This window comes from Palaemon carinicauda, chromosome 6, assembly GCF_036898095.1.
Source record: "Palaemon carinicauda isolate YSFRI2023 chromosome 6, ASM3689809v2, whole genome shotgun sequence".
NCBI lineage: Eukaryota > Metazoa > Arthropoda > Malacostraca > Decapoda > Palaemonidae > Palaemon > Palaemon carinicauda.
The window spans coordinates 22,232,666-22,253,760 of record NC_090730.1 but is presented as its reverse complement, the minus strand read 5'-3'; the positions used below and the strand labels follow the sequence as shown (position 1 = coordinate 22,253,760).

The following is a 21,095-nucleotide window of genomic DNA, read 5'->3' as shown; positions in this document are numbered from 1 at the left end:
CCTCAATACACCACTACAGGCATGTGCTCTTAGAACACATATCAGGAAAAAAAATTACTTTATGCTCGCTATATCTTGAACCATCTTTAGAACTCTTCCTCTTAGACCATGCTGGGAATCCAAGAAGTCTTAGACTCTCTGACCTCTGAGACCTGATCAATCAGCGCCCAGCCACTTTTATTTTAATGGGTGATTTTAATGCAAAGCATACTTTATGCTGCGGAAATGTGTGATAGATGGGGTAATCTTGTTGAAGAATTAATTGATGACAATTATCTAATACTAATGAATGATGGTTCTCAAACTAGTTATGATGTTTTCCACAACTCTACATCAGCCATCAATTTGTCAATCTGATCCTCATCAATGCGATTGGATTACCATTAATCAGTCAACCAACACCTACATGGCAGTGACCATTGGCCAATAATGTTAAATTATGCCCACAATCTTTCTTCTCCATGTCCACCAAAATGGAAGATAGATGAGGCAGACTTGACATCTTATGAGAACTGTGCACACACCGATAGAGAGTATGGTGACTTTACATCACCAGTACATGCTTATCAACATATTTCAAATGTTATTGAAGATAATGACAGCAAGTTTATACCTGAAACATGTGATTTACTTCATCGCTCTATAGTTCCTTGGTGGAGTAAAGAATGTGCCAATGCAAGGAAAGTGACCTGAACTTGCCTCAGAAGATACTTAAGAACGAACTATGGAGCAGATAGAATAGCGTACCTCAGAGCCTGTGCCAAATAAAAATGCCAAACAAAAAAAGAACTTTTAAAAGAGCAAAGAGAGCATCTTGGAGGAAATATATATATATCTGTTATCAATACCAAACCCCCTTAAAAGGAAATATGAGACAAGATTAGAAAACTTCAAGGCATGTTTGTCCCTAGACCTTTACCAATATTAAGGGAAAATAATAGATATATATCTGACCCGAAAGATGTAGCAGAGGTACTTGCTAAGCACTTCGCTCATGTATCAAGTGCTGACAATTATTCCCCAGCATTTAAAAAAATTAGAGCAACAATATCTGTTGTTCATCCTGCTTCTTCCAATACTGAAGCTTTAAACTTACCTTTTAGTATGGAGGAGATGCAAAATGCTATCACGAGCTCGTCTTTGACTGTCCCAGATGAGGATGGTATCCGATATGAAATGATTTCACATCTCCCAGTGGATATTAAGGAAGTTTTATTAGACACCCTTAATGGTCCATGGGCTTCTCATACATCTGATTCCTGGCAATCTTCAATCATAATTCCTGGCCACAGGTCTGGTAAAGACCTAGAAATGCCATCTGGTTATAAGCCTATAGCCAATTAGTTGCATAAGCAAACTATTTGAGAGAATGATCAACAACAGACTTGTGTGGTATCTAGAATTAAAAAAAAAAAGTCTTTTATCAAACAGGCAGTTTGGTTTTAGGAAGAATCTAAGTACGCTAGACCCTTTACTGATGTTATCAAGGGATATTTCAAATGCCTTTTTCTAAACAAAAACAGGTGGTGGGTGACTTTTTTTCACTTCAAATAGGCGTATGACACCACCTGCAAGGGCAGTATTTTAAAGCAGTTGGCCTCGTGGGGTATAGGAGGACATATGTTTTTTTATTGGAGAATTTTTATCAAACCGATTAATTGAAGTAAGAGTAGGGCCAGAACTCTCTTCATCCTACATGCAAGAAGGTGTCCCCCAAGGCAAAGTACTCTTTGTGACCTTATTTGCTGTTGCTATCAATAGTCTCGTGAGTGCCCTACCTCCTGGCATACAGGGGTCACTAATTGCTGATGATTTTGTAATTTATTGTAGTGGATCATCTGCACTACAAGCATTCCAAAAGCTTCAAATTGCTATAAATGCTGCTTCTGCATGGGCAAATTCTCGGGGATTCATGTTCTCTCCTCAGAAGATCAAAGCCATCCGTTTTACTTGTACTCGTAAAAGAGAAGAGATCCCCGCTCTTTTCTTAAATGATAGTATTTTGCCCTATGAGGACAATATCAAGTTTCTTGGGGTAATTTTCGACAAGAAAATTACCTTTGGTCCCCTAAATGACCTACCTATCAGGGCTAAAAAGTCACTAAACCTCTTCAAAGTTGTATCACATTTTGATTGGGGTGCTGATAGAACAACTTTGGGTAGAATTTATACATCTTTGTGTCTAAGCAGGTTAGACAAAACATTTTAAATTTATGGGTCAGCTACTAAGATTTTACTTGAAAAACTTTATGTTGTTCACAATATGGGGCTCCGTATCTGCACTGGTGCATACAGAACATCTCCCATTGACAGTCTGTAAGTGGATTCTGGCATACCTCCCCTTTCCATTCGCAGAGAGGAGTTGAGTTTGAGGTTTTTAACTAGGTCCTTCGCTATAAGAAACAATCCTAACAGTAAATATGTTAGGGCTTCTTTAGATGGAGCTCTTAACAGATCAAGAGTACCCAAGACTTTGGAAGTACAGCTGAAAAATGATGCCAGTGAAGTAGCTTTGTTTACAGCACAGATAGCAGAGGTAGGATATCACAAGTCTCCCCCTTGGTGTAATCCACCTGTAAAAGTATGTTTTACGGCAAGAGGGAAAACTGCCTTACCCAGTAAGGTAATAAAAAGTGAGTGTTTAAATCATGCTGCTCAACATCATGGGAAACATGTTTTTACGGATGGTTCCAAATCGGCTGCAGGAGTTGGATGTGCAGTTGTGATAGGTGACATTGTTACTACAAAGAAACTTCCATCCTCTTGTTCAGCATTTACTGCTGAGCTGTATGCAATAATTCTAGCAGTGCAACATATTTTTAGAAATGGTAATCAAAATTTTTTTTTATACAATTTCATGGATTCCAATAGCCTTTTCATCATCATCATCAACTCCTACGTCGATTGAAGCAAAGGGCCTCAGTTAGATTTTGCCAGTCGTCTCTATCTTGAGCTTATTATCTCCTACTTTGTGCTTCATAGTCCTCAGCCATGTAGGCCTGGATCTTCCAACTCTTCTAGTGCCTTGTGGAGCCCAGCTGAACGTTTGATGAACTAATCTCTCTTGGGGAGTGCCAAAAGCATGCCCAAACCATCTCCATCTACCCCTCATCATGATCTCATCCACATATGGCACTTGAGTAATCTCTCTTAGTTTTACTCGCAATTAAACAAATTATGCCAGGCCATCATCTAGTACAAGAAGTGCAGGAATGGTTAGTACTTCTACAGTATAGGAGAATGTCAGTGTTCACTTCTGTTGCATCCCTGCCCACGTTGGGGTGGATGGAAATGAACGAGTAGATAAGGCAGCTAAGGTAGCTTCAGGACTACTTAATCTAACCCCCATAAGTATTCCATACAAAGACCTTATAAGCAAGATACATTTTTACTGTAAGAATAAGTGGCAGACCTCGATGGTATGAACTGACCACCAAAACAAAATTGAAACAAATCCACTCTTCACTAGATAAATAGTCATCTTGTAATTCTACCAGCAGGAGGGATGATATCATTTTAACTAGACTGCGTATTGGCCATACATATGCAACCCACAATTACATAATGAAGAGTGGTGAAGCGAGACAGACCCCTCTTTGTAATATCTGTCAAGTGACAATAGATATCCAACATATTTTATTAAACTGTCCTGTTTTTAATCTTCAGAGGAGGACATATTTTCTGCAGGACAACCCTTCAAGAGATATACTGGGGGAGAATTCTAATACCCCAAGTATTGGTTTATATCATCAACCTTATATAATTTTATTAATTTATTTTCCAATCCTTTTAATCCCTCCTTATTTTGCATTTAGATATTATTGTATGAAAATTGTGTGATTGGTTTTAAAAGTTAAAATTACACCAAATGTGAGAGTTCTGGTATGGTTGATTAATTTGCATTATACAGCGCTGAATGGCCTTTGGTGCCCCAGTGCTTGGCCTAAGGCCTAAATTCTATATACAATTCAACATCATATGAAATTAAAATGGGAATTTTAAATCAAAAACTTTATTCAAATATCAATATATATGGGGGATGACGCAAACAACCTAGGTTTTTATGTGCTGTATAATTAAATAATTTAAGATGATTAAGATTCCTTGGATCCTTAGATGTTGAATACAGTATAGTATCGTTCAGCTTTTAACTATAAAACCAAGAAGCAATATCCTGTGCTACGTGATATTTTACACCATCGTAACAATCAAATCCAAGAATTATTTTCTCGCCAGTTTGAACAATCTTCAATAGACTCATTGTTTCTGCACTGGCCTAAGCAGTGATTTAGGTACTCGTACTCTCTCTCATCTGAAAACAGAAACCAATCCCCAACCCCGATGGAAAAAAAAAGAAGCATAGGGTGGAACAAATGATACGTCAAACTATATACATAGCGAATGCCTGTAATAGCAACTTGTGAGTCAAGATAATTTGTTTTATTTCAGGGAAGAAGAGTGGCAAATCTGGTGAAACTAAGCGTTGCTACATACACTCCACGCGAGGGTCCTGTTTCTAAGGTCGGACTCAGATTCCATCCTGATGAGCAGTTTCAAGACATTTTCACCATAGATGCTGCACTGCTCACATTCATTATTTACAGCACCAATTTCACACTTGAATATTCAGTACTGACGTTATTATATGTGACAAGTCTCACTATCAGTATTATCGACAATTATGCATTTAGATTTAAGGAAAGTAATGTAGGGAACGATGGTCGTCAAATCATCAATCCTTTCTCTGGAGAACAAAGAAATACCAAGTACAGTGCAATGTTAAGTGCCTTAGCTATGTTTCTGAATATTTTTAGATCAAAATAATTTTAAAAAGGTAGTGCCAGGAGCATTACATTACTTCTTTGCTAAACTTTGTGCTATGATGCCAGTGATGTTATTGTACTGTTCTGCATGGAAGAACCGTCTAATATCAAAAGCTGGAACTTCTTAAACCAGTGTAATCACATGGTAAATTTTTATCTATATATTTTTTGCTGCAATATTATACATTTTTATTTCTTTTATAATCTGTATTTTACAGACTTTGCTGTTTTTTTTATGTGTACAATGAAGTGTCACTTCTGGGGAATTCCTGCAATAAATACCATTCTTTTAATGATTTCAGCGTTTTTCTTTATACTGCGTTGCCACCAATACAGTCTGGGCTAGTGGAAAATAATTGGCATTTCTGAGGACTTGTTTGTATAGTGAGGATACTGAACTGCAGACTAGACAGCGCACACATTATTACAACAAACGCTGATTGCCACGTTACGCAGCTGCACCTGCTTCCTTCCTTTGATTCATCCCAATAGTAACTAGGTGCAATGAATAAAGGTTGATCGAAGCAGTCATTATGAGCTTAGTGCTTACCTCATATAGAGATCTCGGGAGATTTGCTTCACTTAATACAGCCAATCGACTGGCTGCCCAAGAGCAAGAGCAAATCAGCTTTAACTGCCTTAACCTTTTGCGCATTAATTAACCTTTCTGAATTAAGCAATAAATCCTCTTTTAAGCAGCCTCCTTCAACTTATTTGAATCCATCAATAAATCACATTTTAAACAACTTCATTTAACCTATTTGAATCAATCATTTAATCACATTACAAACAACTATATTTAACCTATTTGAATCCAGCAATAAATTACAGTTTTAACAGCTACTTCCAATATACTTGAATCGAACAATATATCACACTTTAGACAACTTCATTCAACCTATTTAAATCCAACAATAACTAACATTTTTAACAACCTCACTTGATCTGTTGAATACTGAAAATGAGAAAGAGAAGCACAAAGGGTGGAGGGGCCAGTGATGGAGATACGGAATACAGAAGTGAAGTTGACATTGAGTAATATGAAAAATAGTAAGGTACCAGTTCCATCAGTTTCAAATTGAAATGGTCCAGATACTGTCTACATAGGGGGAAAATGGATGTTGGAGTCATAAGAGCAATATGGTAAGAGGAAATAATGCTAAATTCAGAGAGTACAAAACAGCCGCTAGATTAATAAAAGGACTACACAATAGGGAAAGAGTTACCCCTGCACTAATTAAATTACACTGGCTACCGGTAAAAGCGAGAATTGAATACAAGCTACTCTTACTAACGTTTAAGATACTGAACCAAAATGAACCAAAATATCTAAAAGAATGCTTGAATAAACTAGAACTAGAAACAAATGTTAACACAAGACACATGAGTGATAAACATAGGCTATCTGAACCAAGAACAAATAGTAAATTTGGTGAAAGGGCTTTTAGCTATTGTGCGCCTAGACATTATAATAAACTGCCAACTGAAATGAAGGACCTAAAGGGAGCAATTGAATTTAAGAAGAAACTAAAGACATTACTTTTCACAAGATCATATGATTTGGAAGATGCTACAATCAAAGAATTGTATAAGTAATAATGAAAATGTTTCGTTAGATGATTAATATGGACCCGCTCGAGAAGTAGTTCACTCGACTTCAGTGGAGGGTTGGATTTAAACCCAAAACAAGTAAGTAAATACTAGGAGAGTGATGGTATCTGTATTTAAGCAGAAAGGTGACATCATGGAATGTGGTAACTATAGAGGAATTAAACTAACAGAGCATGGTTTGAAAGATTTTGAGAGTACTTGATGAGAGATTGAGAGAGATTGTAAAGATTGGGAAACAACAGTATGAATTCATGAGGGGTAGAGGGACTATGGGTGCCATCTTTATAGTAAGGCAGTTACAGGAAAAGAGGCTAGAAGGAAACCAGAAGCTCTTCTGATCTTTTGTAGATCTAGAGAGGGCTTGAGATAGAAAACAGAGAGAAGTGATGTTTTGGTGCTTGAGAAAGAAGAAAGTCCCAGAGAAGTTGGTTTGAATGGTAAAGATGATGTATAAAAGAACAAGGACAAAAGTAATAACAATTGTTAAGTAAACAGTAACCTTTAGAGTTAGTGTTGGATTACACTAAGGGTAAGCATTAAGCCGTTTTTATTTGTGCTGGTCTTGTGTGTATTTAGTAAGGTGATCTGCTTTATGCAGATGATTTGGTGATTACCACTGAAAATAAGGAAGACTTACAGAGAAGGGTTGTAGAGCGGCAAGAGACTTGGGAGAGGGGAAGTTTGAGGGTAAATGTGGATAAGACTGAGGCTACGGTGAAGTGCAAGGAAGGTAGGGACAGGATAGCCATACATGAAAGTAAAGGCTGGAATAATTTAGATACTTGAGTTCTACTATAAGTAAGGAGGGAAGATGTGAAGCTGAAGTTAAAAATGGGATTTATTTCTGGATTAGAATAGGTTAAATCTCACTGTTATCCGTACATTAAGGGGTCGGTTGCCTGATGCACCCTCTCCAATGCTTTCTATTATCAAAAGCATCATCATCCACTAAATCTCTTCTCTCCATATCATCCGTCACCTTATCTCACTATCTAATTCTCAGCCTCCCTCTCGATCTTCTCCCCTAACAGGTTCCTCCTAAGCCCTTTTCACTCCCTCCTCACCATCCATCTTCTACATGAGCCCACACCATCTTATTCATGACACCTAACACCTATGTAATCTTTATTATGTCTGCCATTCTTCTTATTTCATCATTCTCTAATCTTTCAAGCAGTGATATTCCCATAATCTACATCAGCATTCTATATCTCTCAAGCTTTGCATCTTTTTTTCATCTTAGAGCATACGTTTCCAATCCATACATTAACACTGGTCTTATTACTGTGCTATAGATCTTGACCTTTAGCTTGACTGACATTTTCTTATCACATAATACCCCTGGTACCTCCCTCCACTTCCCCCAGGCTGCTTTTATCCTATTCTCAAGCAAAGTTGTTTACCCTGTTTCAAAACAGCAATAAATCACAACATAAACAACTTCATTTAGTTATTTGAATCCAGAAAAAACTCACATTTAAAACACAACCCCAAATAAGTTTTTTGAACCCAACAATAAATCACTCTGAACAACCTCAATCACATTTTGATCAACCTCACTTCAACAGATATAAATCACATGTTAAATTACCTCTTTTTGATCCTATTTGAATCCATCAATAAATATGAATTAATATTATTTTTCATTAATGACTTTAAAATACCCCTTTCTCGTTGCAAGCTCTTGACAACGCCTCTCTTTTATCTTATCCGATGTACAATGATATATCGGGCTTATAGCATTATGCTTTTCCAACTAAGGTTGTAGCTTAGCAAGTGGTGAGAAGGTTTAGCATATCGCATTAATCAGTAAAGCTGTACTTGATAGGGCCAACCATAATAGGTTGGTTTGTTATGAGAGATCAGACCAAAATCTCCCACCATCACCAATCTGCACTGCCCAGGGTGGTGATGAAAACTGGCCAAACCCCAGATATTAGTTGATATGCCTGAGGGCATTGTCCTGCAGTGAACTAGAAACGGCTGTATTTGCTGTTTGTTATATATATATATATATATATATATATATATATATATATATATATATATAAATAAATATAAATATATATACATATATATATAAATATATATAAATATACATATATATATATATATATATATATATAAATATATATATAAATATATATATATATATATATATATATATATATATATATATATATATATATATATATAATGGAGAGCTTCTGATAAACAAAACGAAATTATGAAATGTAAAATGCAACTTTCTCTGAAAAGAAAAAAGTATTCAATCAGATGGTCCTGCCAGTATTAACTTATTCATCAGAAAATTGGGACCTTACTAAAGCCTTAGAACATGAGCTAATTAAAACTCAAAGAGCTATGTTAAGAACAATGATGAGAATAGCCCTAAGAGACAGAAAAAAAGAGCAACATAGATACGAGTGTAAACCAAAGTAGAGGATATTCTAAAAACAAGTAAAAGAAATGGACGTGAACAGGTCATATAATGAGAATAAAAGATAATATATAGACAAGATTAACAGAATGGGTCCCTAGAGATGGCAAAAGAAGCAGGGGAAGGAAGAGATGACGATGGATTAACGAGCTAAGAAAATTTGCGGGTTTAAACTAGCATAGAAAGACCATATAAACAGACTCGAGTGGAACGACATGTCTGAGGCCTTTGTCCTCTAGTGGACTAGGAATTGCTAAAATGATTGCAATTGAAACAATTGGGCATTTGGAAATTCCATATTCAACAGGGTTTTATTTATCAATGTGAGATTAATTCAACAATTTCGTAAATATTTCACTAATCTTTGATAATAATTGAATGCTAACAACAACGACAAACCCATTTTCTAACCATGACCAAAGGTCATCTGCCAATTCCCAACCTAGAGAGTAGGTTGGACAGGACACCAGCCACCCGTCGAGATACTACCGCTAGAGAGTTATGGGGTCTTTTGACTGGCCAGACAGTACTACATTGGATTCTTTTCTCTGGTTACAGTTCTTTCCCTTCGCCTACACATACATCGAATAGTCTGGCCTATTCTTTACAGATTATCCTCTGTCCTCATACACCTGACAACACTGAAATTACCAAAGAATTCTTCTTCATCCAAGGGGTTAACTACTGCACTGTAATTGCTCAGTGGCTACTTTCCTCTTGATAAGGGTAGAAGAGATTCTTTTGCCATGATAAGCAGCTCTTCAGGAGAAGGACACTCCAAAATCAAACCATTGTTCTCTAGTCTTGGGTAGTGGTATAGCCTCTGTACCACGGTCTTTCACTGTCTTGGGTTAGAGTTCTCTTGCTTGAGGGTACACTTGGGTACACTATTCTATCTAATTTCTCTTCCTCATGTTTTGTTTTTAAGTTTTCATAGTTTATATATGAAACATTTATTCTAATGTTGTTACTGTTCTTAAGATATATTATTTTTTCCTTGTTTCCTTTCCTAACGGGGCTATTTTCCCTGTTGGGGCCCTTGGGCTTATAGCATCCTGCTTTTGCAACTAGGGTTGTTGCTTAAGAAGTCATAATAATAATAATAATAATAATAATAATAATAATAATATTAATAATAATAAATTAATGAATGAACGATTTGAAGTTTTCTGGCATCCTAACATCGAAGGTTATTGACGCCAATATCGTTTATTATAAATAAAGAGTAAAAGAAAATTAAGAAAAAATCGAAATTATTGACCAACTCATGAAAAATTTACGACATATCTAATCAAACTAGATATGGAACCGTAGAAAAGGTTATTCAAGAAAACGATATCTTCAAGAAACTAAAACTAAAAAGAAAAAAAAAAAAAACCAGGAAAAAAAAATTTACCATAACATGCTGCTTGACACATGACCTTTTGAAAGCTACTGAGTCTCTCTCTCTCTCTCTCTCTCTCTCTCTCTCTCTCTCTCTCTCTCTGCACCTCAAAGAATCACGGAAGGACCTGGCGAAACAAGGAACAAACTACACCCAAAAACTTTAACAAAATACACCCTAATCTTTCTAAGTTGCCAGTTTCTACTATAAAACTAACTCTCTCTCTCTCTCTCTCTCTCTCTCTCTCTCTCTCTCTCTCTCTCTCTCTCTCTCTCTCTCTCTCAAAAGGAAGACGTTAATACATTTAAGGAAGTTGAGTTACCTTATAAGTTAAGGAAGACGTTAATACATTTAAGGAAGTTGGGTTACCTTATAAGTTATGGTAAATCTGTAACAGACAACCCTGCTTTGAACACTTTCAAATGATTCCAACTTTGACCTTTGACATTAAATACGTTTTACATATATACAATAATGCATCCGGTAGATCCTGTAGCACACAAAGCGGCGACAAGACTGACTAACGCAACTTTGGCAGAGTTTCCTGCAAGGAGCTGAGCTAACATCAGCAGAAGAGTAGTTGTCCTCTTTACTGTTTTTGTGATTTGTGCAGATTTCTCAGCAGCTGGCTTCAACTGCAGCACCAGGAGGCTTGGGAGAATTTAAACGAAGCTCAATTTCGAAATATAACAAGAAGCCCTTAAAGTTCAATATATGAACAGTTTTTTCCTAATCACGAAAAGATAGGAAGAATTTTATCTTGAGCAACGATGGTTTTGCGCTGGTTCATGAAGAAGTTCTCCCCTACGACTTATAGTAAGTATAACGACGAAACAACAAAGAAATTGGCAGGTAAAAAGAAATTATAAAAGCTTTCCATTGATTTTTTTAAAAAGTGACTTTGAACATCTTTGATTTTTTTTTCACGAATTGTCTTACTGCCTCCCACCCACCACAACGTTTCTAAGATTATACATTCCACTTGTTTATACATCTATAGACTTCATTTATTTCAAAGTCAAATTTAGAACGTGGACGATACCTGTAGAGAAACATGAGTATTGGGGCAAATGATTAGTGGAGTACAGTTACGACAAATTCATTTCAACCAGAAATTTGACTCCCAACTGTGCATCAGTACGTTTTTACTGTTCTGGCGCAAGCCAGTTTAATTTGCCAATAAACAGTGGTCTGCCTTTCAATATGGTGTGGCCATAGGCTGGGAACGGGAGATGGGTTGTTGATTCTTCTTTGCTCAAAGGGGTTACCTACTGCACTGTAATTGTTCAGTGGCTACGTTCCTCTTGGTAAGGGTAGAAGAGACTCTTTAGCTATGGTAAGCAGTTCTTCTAAGAGTAAGGCAGTCCAACATTAAACTCTTGTTCTCTAGACTTATGTAGTGCCATAGCCTCTGTACCATGGTCATCCACTGTCTTGGGGAAGAGTTCTCTTGCTTGCGGGTACACTCGGGCACGCTATTCTTTCGTATTCCTCTTCTTTTTAAGTTTTTACTGTTTACATATGAGAAATCTATTTTAATTTGTTACTGTTCTTAAAATATTCTATTTTAATTGTTCATTACTCCTCTTGTAGTTTATTTTTTTCCTTGTTTCCTTTCTTCACAGGCCTATTTTTCCCTGTTGGAGTCCTTAGGCTCATAGCATTTCGCTTTTCCAGCTAGGGTTGTAGCTTAGCTAGTAATAAAAAATAATTGGAGAAATAAGGGGTTTTGAAGTAACGGCACGGTTAAGAAGCAGCAGAGGCATAGACAGGATCATCAGAGAAAGCAGAGGCATAGACGGGATCATCAGAGACAGCAGAGGTATAGACAGGATCATCAGAGACAGCAGAGGCATACACGGGATCATCAGAGACAGCAGAGGCATAGACAGAATCATCAGAGACAACAGAGGCATAGACAGTATCATCAGCGACAGCAGAGGCATAGACGGGATCATCAGAGACAGCAAAGGCATAGATGGGATCTTCAGAGACATTAGAGGCATAGACAGGATCATCAGAGACAACAGAGGCATAGACAAGATCATCAGAGACAGCAGAGGCATAGACGGGATCATTAGAAACAGCAGAGGCATACACGGGATCATCAGAGACAGCAGAGGCATAGATGTGATCATCAGAGGCAGCTGAGGCATAGACGGGATCATCAGCGGTAGCAGAGGCATAGACGGGATCATCAGAGGCAGCAGAGGCATAGACGGGATCATCAGAGGCAGCAGAGGCATAGACGGGATCATCACAATTCATAGAATGGACACTAAAGAAGACTTACACCAAATGGAAGTTCACGTGGAGTGTACACAAGACAGAAGAGATTGGGGTTAAGGTGTTAAAAGGAAAATATAATTAAACATTGGTGATGATTTGGTTTATCTTCAATGTAAATAAGAGGGCCAATTTGTTTTAAGTGGTAAACTTTCCTTCATCTTTAGAAGATGTTTCTTCCTTTGCAATGTGCTGCTTCACATCTATCAAGATACCATGGCAGGAATGCTTCTTTGCGGGTTGCCAACGCAAGAGCCCAGGTCTTGCTCTAAAAGCAAGGCATTCTAAAACGGAACGAGGAATGCTTCTGTCAAAATCTTTTATGGATGTTTTTCTTTCACATCAATGGGGTGTAAAATAGCGAGGTGGACAAATTTTGTCCAAATTTCTCAAAGTAATTGTTGAACTATATGTATCATTTAATTTTCCTTCATTCCAAAGGGTCCTGGTCTGCTGTTTCCTTACAGTCAAGTACATTTTTCCACCTTTTTCTTCGAGCATTTAATTCAGACTGAATTAGATAAAGATATTAGATTGTTAGTCCTTTAAACCTCATCATTTAATACACACACGTGCATCTGTGTGCTCGCATATATGCGTAGATAAAAGGAAAGAAATATTTTTTTCACACAAAGGTAATATGATTCAATCATGCATTTCAATGGGATATTTGGAAGAAATTGTCAGTATATTACCCTGAACTCTTGGCTAAACATCAGAGATACATTCAAATTAAATCTTTTGATTTAGACAATTAAGTCAACATAATTATCTTAAATAATCCATAATAGAGAAGACACAATTTTCAAGATAATTTGAGTCAGTTTTATTAACAATACATCTCACATTAAGAGTTCTGAGTCAGTTGAACTAATTTAAAAAATTAATTTTATCAAATTCTTAGACCCGTGGACAGGAAACCCAACATCTGTTACTAGCCTTAACCCAAAGAAAACAACTTATTAAAAAATGTTCCAATTAGGTGACACTGGCTAGAGTGTTAATATAAAGTAAAATAAGGGTTGATGAACATCTGCATCAAACCACTTTCTTTCCGTAGAACTCATTCATTCTGTATAATTTATCTAACACATCTATAATTTCTTTGAAAAACATTCGCTGGTCCAGTTTATCGTAGTCAATTCCTTGAAATTACTATTTGTTCACTTTGTTAGTTTTTTTTTCATTATTGTGACCTCGTAAAGTTATAAAAGACTGCCTGGAAATGTTGTCCGCTGAATTTTTCAGAATGTTCCAACTCCATTCCTTCTAACTACCTTCCTATCGCTTTGTTTCATTCTGCTATGTAGGAATTAAAACCTTTTTTCATTTACTGTGCATTCCCGGAATAGCTTTCTTGAAGTAACTGCACTCAATCTCCTATCTACTATAACATGTCATTCTTTCTGGGAGCGTTCGTATAATCTTTAGTCGCTATTCAGACTCTCCAGAAAATTTTGATCTTGTTGGTGGTGACGGCACTACTTTTAATCTCTTCTTACTTTTACGCCTGTTTTTAAAGCATTTCTTACCATTTGATAAAACCATGACCCTCTTTACTCTATTTCCTCTTCTGTTTATGTACTTGGTCTCAGTTTTCCGTGCCTATTCAAATACACCTCCCAATCAATCTGCTGTTCACACCGTATCTTAAATAGCTCTTTTTATTACCTATAAACTATGCTCAATAAAGCGTTAAGAGGGTTGGTGTGTATGAAAGATCATAGGCTAATGTGTCTTCCCATTTTGCTGTGTCTTTGTTAGCATTTTAGCCATAATAATTGCATGTGGCTGGTTCTTAATGAAACAATCCAACTGAGAATTCTTATCTTAGTCTCACAGTTAACAGAGCTATATTCTTAATTTAGATATTTTTCAGGATGTAGCTATCCTGGCTGCTGTAGGGCGTTTCCCTTCTTAACTCCAGTGAATCAAAGACCCTTTGTTCACGTTCCACTGGGTCTCATTCTGACACGTCACTGTCCATGCAGGACTTTCGACTTTGGTTGCAGGTTTCCCTTCTTCCCCAAAGGTTCAGACCACCGGACTTTCGACTTTGGTTGCAGGTCTCCCTTCTTCCCCAAAGGTTCAGACCACCGGACTTTCGACTTTGGTTGTAGGTCTCCCTTCTTCTCCATAGGTTCAGACCACATGGACTTTCGACTTTGGTTGCAGGTCTCCCTTCTTCCCCAAAGGTTCAGACCACCGGACTTTCGACTTTGGTTGCAGGTCTCTCTTTTTCCCCAAAGGTTCGGACCACCGATATATAGTCATTTATTGATCTCATCTTTTTGGAGGTAGTATGACAAGGAAAGTGATTTCCTCCTTAGAATTTACTTTTCCCCCACCTTCAAGTTATGGATAGCCATCATGTTCTTCACAGATACCATATATGAATTGTTAGAATAAGTGAAAATATTTTTCCTTCTAGTGTCAGCCTACGGATTATTTCATTGATGAATTATTTCTTTGTTTCTAATTAACTTTCCCGCAAGAAAGGTGAACCCACTCTAGTATTTTCCGTAAATCTTGAGCAAATAAGATAGCCGAGTTGCCTTTCCATCAGCCTTTGCTTGAAAGAAAAAAATTTAACATCTTTTTACGTGGACTTCAAAAGATGTATTTCAAAACAAGGGGATATTTTGTCAAGATACAATAAAAAAATACAGTATAATAAAATTTTCAAAACATGATATGAAACTAAAATTTATACATATCACAGGAATAGCATTTATGTAAATAAAGAGAAATAAAAAATAAACTGCATTTTCAATCGATTCGATTTTTTTTTTTAAATTGAAGAAAAATCCAACAGATTGAAATAAAACCAAGAAATTTTTCATTGGTTGGCTGGTCGGTTTCAACAAGATCTTTAGACTTTGGGTTTCACGTCAGCTTGAATTGAAGGATGCAAAAGGAAGAGTGAAACTGCAGACTCGAACCAACTAACCAACCACACACACAGATTGGCCACAGCTTTCACTCCGGGACGGGGACTCTTAGCAATATTTTTCTTTCTTTTTTGTTTACAACCAAGACCTTTATTCCCTTTATTGTTCACACTCAGCTAGGACAGTTTTTTCTCCTTTTTTGTGTACACCCACGATTTTTTTTTTCCATTTTCTGTTTACAGCCAAGTTTTTCTTTTATTTTCTTGTTTACGGGCAAAAACTTTTCCATTGTTTTATTTATAGAAACTACTACTTTTTTTTTTTTTTTTTTAAACAAAGACTGCAGCTGGCCAAGTGGAGTGGTTATCATGACTCTTTAAATCAGCATATTTTCCGGTGTCGATAAGATAACAACACTCGTCTTTCTACGCTTCACAATACTGTCGATGCTATACCCCTACAATGGCTTTCGGGTATCATTATCACCCATTGCCATATTATTATTATTATCATTATTATTATTGTATTTATTACCTCCGCCAAGCGGCGGAGGTTATGTTTTCGGTTCGGTTTGTTTGTTTGTTTGTTTGTTTGTTTCTCTGTTTGTCTGTCTGTCTGTGGACAACGTAGAGGCCACATTTCTACACGGAATCACTTCAAACTTGGCCAAGTAGTTCCCCAATGTGTATGGAAGAACTGATTAAATTTTGGTCAAGGTCACCCCAAGGTCAAGGTCACAGGGGTCACTGGTGTCACTATGACATAAGTGGCCATATCAAGAGACAGAAATAAAGCACTGACTTTTGCATAAGCCAAGGCCATTGAATGGTTAAGCTAAATTAAAGGTCAAACGTTACTTGAAAGTCGAAGTCACATCAATTCATGATTCTAGGACATATGGCGCTCTAGGTCACCTTGGCGGAGGTATGTCCTCTACGAGGACCATGTCCGCGTTCAGGACTTGCTCACTTGTTATTATTATTATCATTACTATTATTATTATTATTATTATTATTATTATTATTATTACTAGCTAAGCTACAACCCTAATTAGAAAAGCAGGATGCTATATGCTCAAGGGCACCAACGTAGAAAAATAGCCCAGTAAGGAAAGGAAAAAAAGACATATACTGAAAGAGAGGTAATATACAATTAAAACAAAGCGCTTTAAGAACAGAAATAACAATAAAATAGATCTTTCTTATACAAACTATTGAAACTTTATCAGCCTGTTCAATACAAACCATTCACTGAAAGTTTGAACCTCTGAAGTTCACTAATTCAACCACCCGATCATTCCGCAACCTGGTCACAGCTGGAATAAAGCCTCTAGAATACTGTGTAGTATTGAGCCTCATTTATAATTCATTTATTCAATTTACATATAGTAGCGTACTAAACTGTTCATGAGTACAAGCACTCAGAAGGGAGTCAAAACCAAGGGACAAAGGAATCCATTACATCCTGTGATCTAGGATGGATATGTCATGGCCCATGACCTAGGATGGATATGCTATAGCCTGTGACCTAGGATGGATATGTTACGGCCTGTGACCCAGGATGGACATGTCATGGCCCATGACCTAGGATGAATATGTTACGGCCTGTGACCTAGGATGGTTATGTTATGACCCATGACCTAGGATGGATATGTTATGACCCATGACCCAGGATGGACATTTCATGGACCATGACCTAGGATGGATATGCTACGGCCTGTGACCTAGGATGGACATGTCACAGCCCGTGACCTATAATGGATATTTTATGGCCTGTGACCAAGGATGGATATGTCATGGCCCGTGACCTAGGATGGATGTATTACGGCATGTGACCTAGGATGGATATGTTACGGCCTGTGACCTAGGATGGATATGTTATGACCCATGACCCAGGATGGACATGTAATGGCCCATGACCTAGGATGGATATGCTACGGCCTGTGACCTAGGATGGACATTTTACAGCCTATGTATGTTATGGCCCGTGACCTAGGATGGATGTGTTACGGCACGTGACCTAGGATGGATATGTTACGGCCTGTGACCTAGGATGGATATGTTACGGCCTGTGACCTAGGATGGATATGTTATGACCCATGACCCAGGATGGACATGTCATGGCCCATGACCTAGGATGGATATACTACGGCCTGTGACATAGGATGGACATGTTACAGCCCATGACCTAGGATGGACATGTCACGGCCCGTGACCTATAATAGATATGTTATGAGTAGTATGAAATATGCCTTGGCTGCTCACTTTTTGGGGCTAATGTCAGAATTGCTCACTTTTTCAGGAGGACTCAGTCAGGATTACTCACTTTTTGAGGTCATTGTCAGGATTGCTCAGTCCGTTTGGGGATTTAAACGTAAGGTTATGTTTACAAACAACCCTCCCTTCCCCCCCCTCACCAACCCCCTCCCCCAGCTACTACCAACCCCCCCTCCCCCCCCCCCGACTACTACCAAACCACCCCTCCCTCTCCCCCCCCCCCGGCCACAGGGGGCGTTTCCTGTGTCTATGGTACCGGTAGGCTTGGAGTTGTCTATCTTGAATGACGGCCCCTTCTTTCCCCCTCTCTCCCTCCCCCGCCCCCTAGGGGGGCGTTTTCTGTGTTTGTGGTCACCGACAGGCATGGAGTTCTCTATCTGGATGACCCATGCCCCTAGATAGTGACTTTGTTCCTACCGAGCACGCAGTTTTTTTTTTTTTTTTTTTTTTTTTCAAGACACGCATTTGTATGCAGATGAGGCTCTCCTCCCCCCTGACCACATTCCTTTCAATTTAAGCCTATGGAAAAGTACCCATCTCTCTGTGCATTTTATTTTTTTAATCCTAAGACACACTCTTGTGAGCCAACGGATGCAATCGAGAGGGGCGTTTCCTGTGTGAGGTCACCGCCAGGCATGGAGTTCTCTATCTGGACCCTAGAAAGTGATATCCTTTCAATTTAAGCCTATGGATGTGTCCCAACGTGATGCAATAGAGTTCACCCCCCCCTCTCTCTCTCTCTCTCTCTGTCTGTCTCTCTCTCTCTCTCTCTCTCTCTCTCTCTCTCTCTCTCTCTCTCTCTCAGTCCATTTGTTTAAAAGCCTTTCGCTTACATTAACATATATGGGTAATAATCACTTACATTGATATATATGGGGAATAAAAAACGTATGACAACTTAGTTTCTTTTATTATACAAAACATACATGCAAAATAACATTTCGTGAATAAAGACATAGCATTTAGTGGGAATAAAAAATCTGACCCTAAAACCATTCATTTGAAACCCTAACATTTGCACGCTTAAAAGCGGTAGGAAAGCTTTTATTGATTACGTTTCTTTAGCACTAGGCAAATCTTCATTGAAAATTCAGGTTTTGTATATTTCCAGATGTACATACACGGTCTTGAATTTAAATGGAGAAGGTAGTATAACAACACTGTCACGTCATTTTCCTTAAAGTCGATGGTGGATAAATGCTCCCTGATTTCCTAAGGGCGGCGCAAACTCCATTTAGACTTACGCTGTGCGTAGAATATAGGCAGAAGAATGCGCACAAAGCCGAATTGTAATTTTGCACTCGCATATTATTTATGAAACACTTCATGGAAGAATACCTTCGTGGAAAATCAGTAAAGTATACCGAATGATCTTTTGGCTGCATCCACAATGGGTCAAATAAATATAAAGTTTTCTACCGGACTTTTCTGTATTATAAATACAACCCAGTGCCCAATTTCGCGATACTGATGTGATGGCAGGGTATTCACAATAAGTAAGATGGGTTTTGTCCTTATCAAGGGTATTTTGAAGTCGACCAACGAGGCCCTCCTCCCCCCTGACCACATTCCTTTCAATTCAAGCCTATGGAAAAGTACCCATCTCTCTGTCCATTTTTTTTTTTTTTTTTTTTTTTGAATAAGTAGCGAAATGTACGCCAAGATTTGAAGACTACATCACTATTGCGTTGCTTATATTGATAATAGCAACAACTACAGCATCAGTAACAATATTAAAATTTACGGTGTTAATGATAACAATAACAATATATTTCATTTTATTCGATTGTAGTGCACGGTTTACTTTATTGATGAGAAAAAAAAACAATAAACAATATACATTTACTTTATCCTTTTAAGAAATTGAAGAGTTTAATCTTTTTTCCTCGGCAATGCAGCTATTCAGCTAATCATGTTATTTATAATGTTCCCTTACCGTATAATTTTACGAACTTTCGAATATGAAATGAAAGATATGTGGATGTTTTATGATATCCCTATCACTACAGACGTATGTTAAGGGATATATGAAAATTAGTTCCACATATGTCAACTCTCTACCAACTAATATCCTTCACACACATACACAAGCGCACGCGCGCGCACACACACACACACACACACACACACACATTTATTCCTTAGTTGTTACAAAATCCAGTATTGCAATCGTGTATGTTATTCCAAAATCAGAGTTTAAGCGAAGAAGTTTCTCCAAAATCAGAGTGGATCCGACTTTGTTTTCTATTAATGAAAATCGTTTAAGCAAAGAGGAATTATTTGGTAATCTCAGTCTTGTCAGGTGTATGAGGAGAGAGTTGAATAGGGAAAGAATTGGCCATTCTTTCCTATACCTCTTCTCGTCTTCCCTTACTGAATTGGGGCAAGTTGTTGGGTTCTCCGAAAAACTGATTATGACTAGGAAACTTCAGTTCGGTATTATACTTAATTCAAATGGAATGGTAGATTGTCTCTTCGAAGAAGAAACCCGATATTACTTTTTGAAGATTCAAGTAAGCAATGTGTGAAAAAAATGGATCCTCAAACAGCCCGCTAAGTTAGATTAGATAGAAATTTAACGGCCACCCCCTCTCTATCCATCATTACACATTTTTTAGTAATGTTTCGGGATTAGTACTGGTTAAAACTGGGAATTAGGAGGGAATACAGTTAATGAATGTTTAGTTCAGTCGTGATATGACATTTTTTTTTCTCTGTCCTTTTGTATCTGTTACCTCCTTGATCTTTCCCAATATTTGAGTACAAGAGATAGTGACCGAACGAGTCACTTATGTTTGATTTGTAGATAACAAAGTGATTGTCGACTCGATAATGTGACATTATTCTTGCTTTAATAACATTATTCATGACAGAAACTGCAGCGTCCAATCATCATCTTAGCTCGAAGTAACTACTACTCTATTGATTTTTTTGTTTTGATTTCTTTACGATCTATAATGGAAGGTTACTTCCTTAGCCGTAAGACACTAGTATTTGGGTAATGAAAATGAAGGAGTAAGATTTGGGATAAATTTCACGAGTACACTTTTTGTAACTTATGATAAATCCTCAAACACAAACACGCCACGTCTCTTTAATGATCGGCTACTAATTTACAGATATATGTGGTACTTACACCCACGGGAAACATTTGAGAAAATCTTCACTATGACTTTATATATATTTTGCTTATGCTTTTTTATGCAACATTTGACATCATATACTCTCTAATATCACATACAATGTAATACCCATCATTTTTCTAATATTGCTTGGGTAAGTAATGAATAACGTTTTGCAGAATATTGTAACCTAAGAATCAAACTATCCATCAGTGGATATATACATTGGTCCCGTTTGCGGTTCCTTCACCTTTCAAGATCC

At 37.5% G+C, this 21,095-nt stretch overlaps 3 protein-coding genes across 3 annotated transcripts in view; 2 read left to right on the top strand and 1 right to left on the bottom strand.

The window, feature by feature from the left end:
- The window catches only part of LOC137642496 (uncharacterized), a 32,420-nt gene extending 27,301 nt beyond the window's left edge, over positions 1-5,119 (top strand). The window contains exon 7 of the mRNA XM_068375101.1: positions 4,450-5,119. Coding sequence (XP_068231202.1) covers positions 4,450-4,474 — 25 coding nt within the window. The 3' untranslated portion in view covers positions 4,475-5,119. The remainder of the gene's footprint in view (positions 1-4,449) is intronic.
- Positions 1-21,095, bottom strand: part of LOC137642498 (uncharacterized) — a 297,295-nt gene that overhangs the window by 196,109 nt on the left and 80,091 nt on the right. The window lies entirely within an intron of this gene.
- LOC137642500 (peroxiredoxin-4-like) overlaps positions 10,779-21,095 on the top strand; it is a 53,797-nt gene continuing 43,480 nt past the window's right edge. Inside the window, exon 1 of the mRNA XM_068375108.1 lies at positions 10,779-11,074. Coding sequence (XP_068231209.1) covers positions 11,029-11,074 — 46 coding nt within the window. The 5' untranslated portion in view covers positions 10,779-11,028. The remainder of the gene's footprint in view (positions 11,075-21,095) is intronic.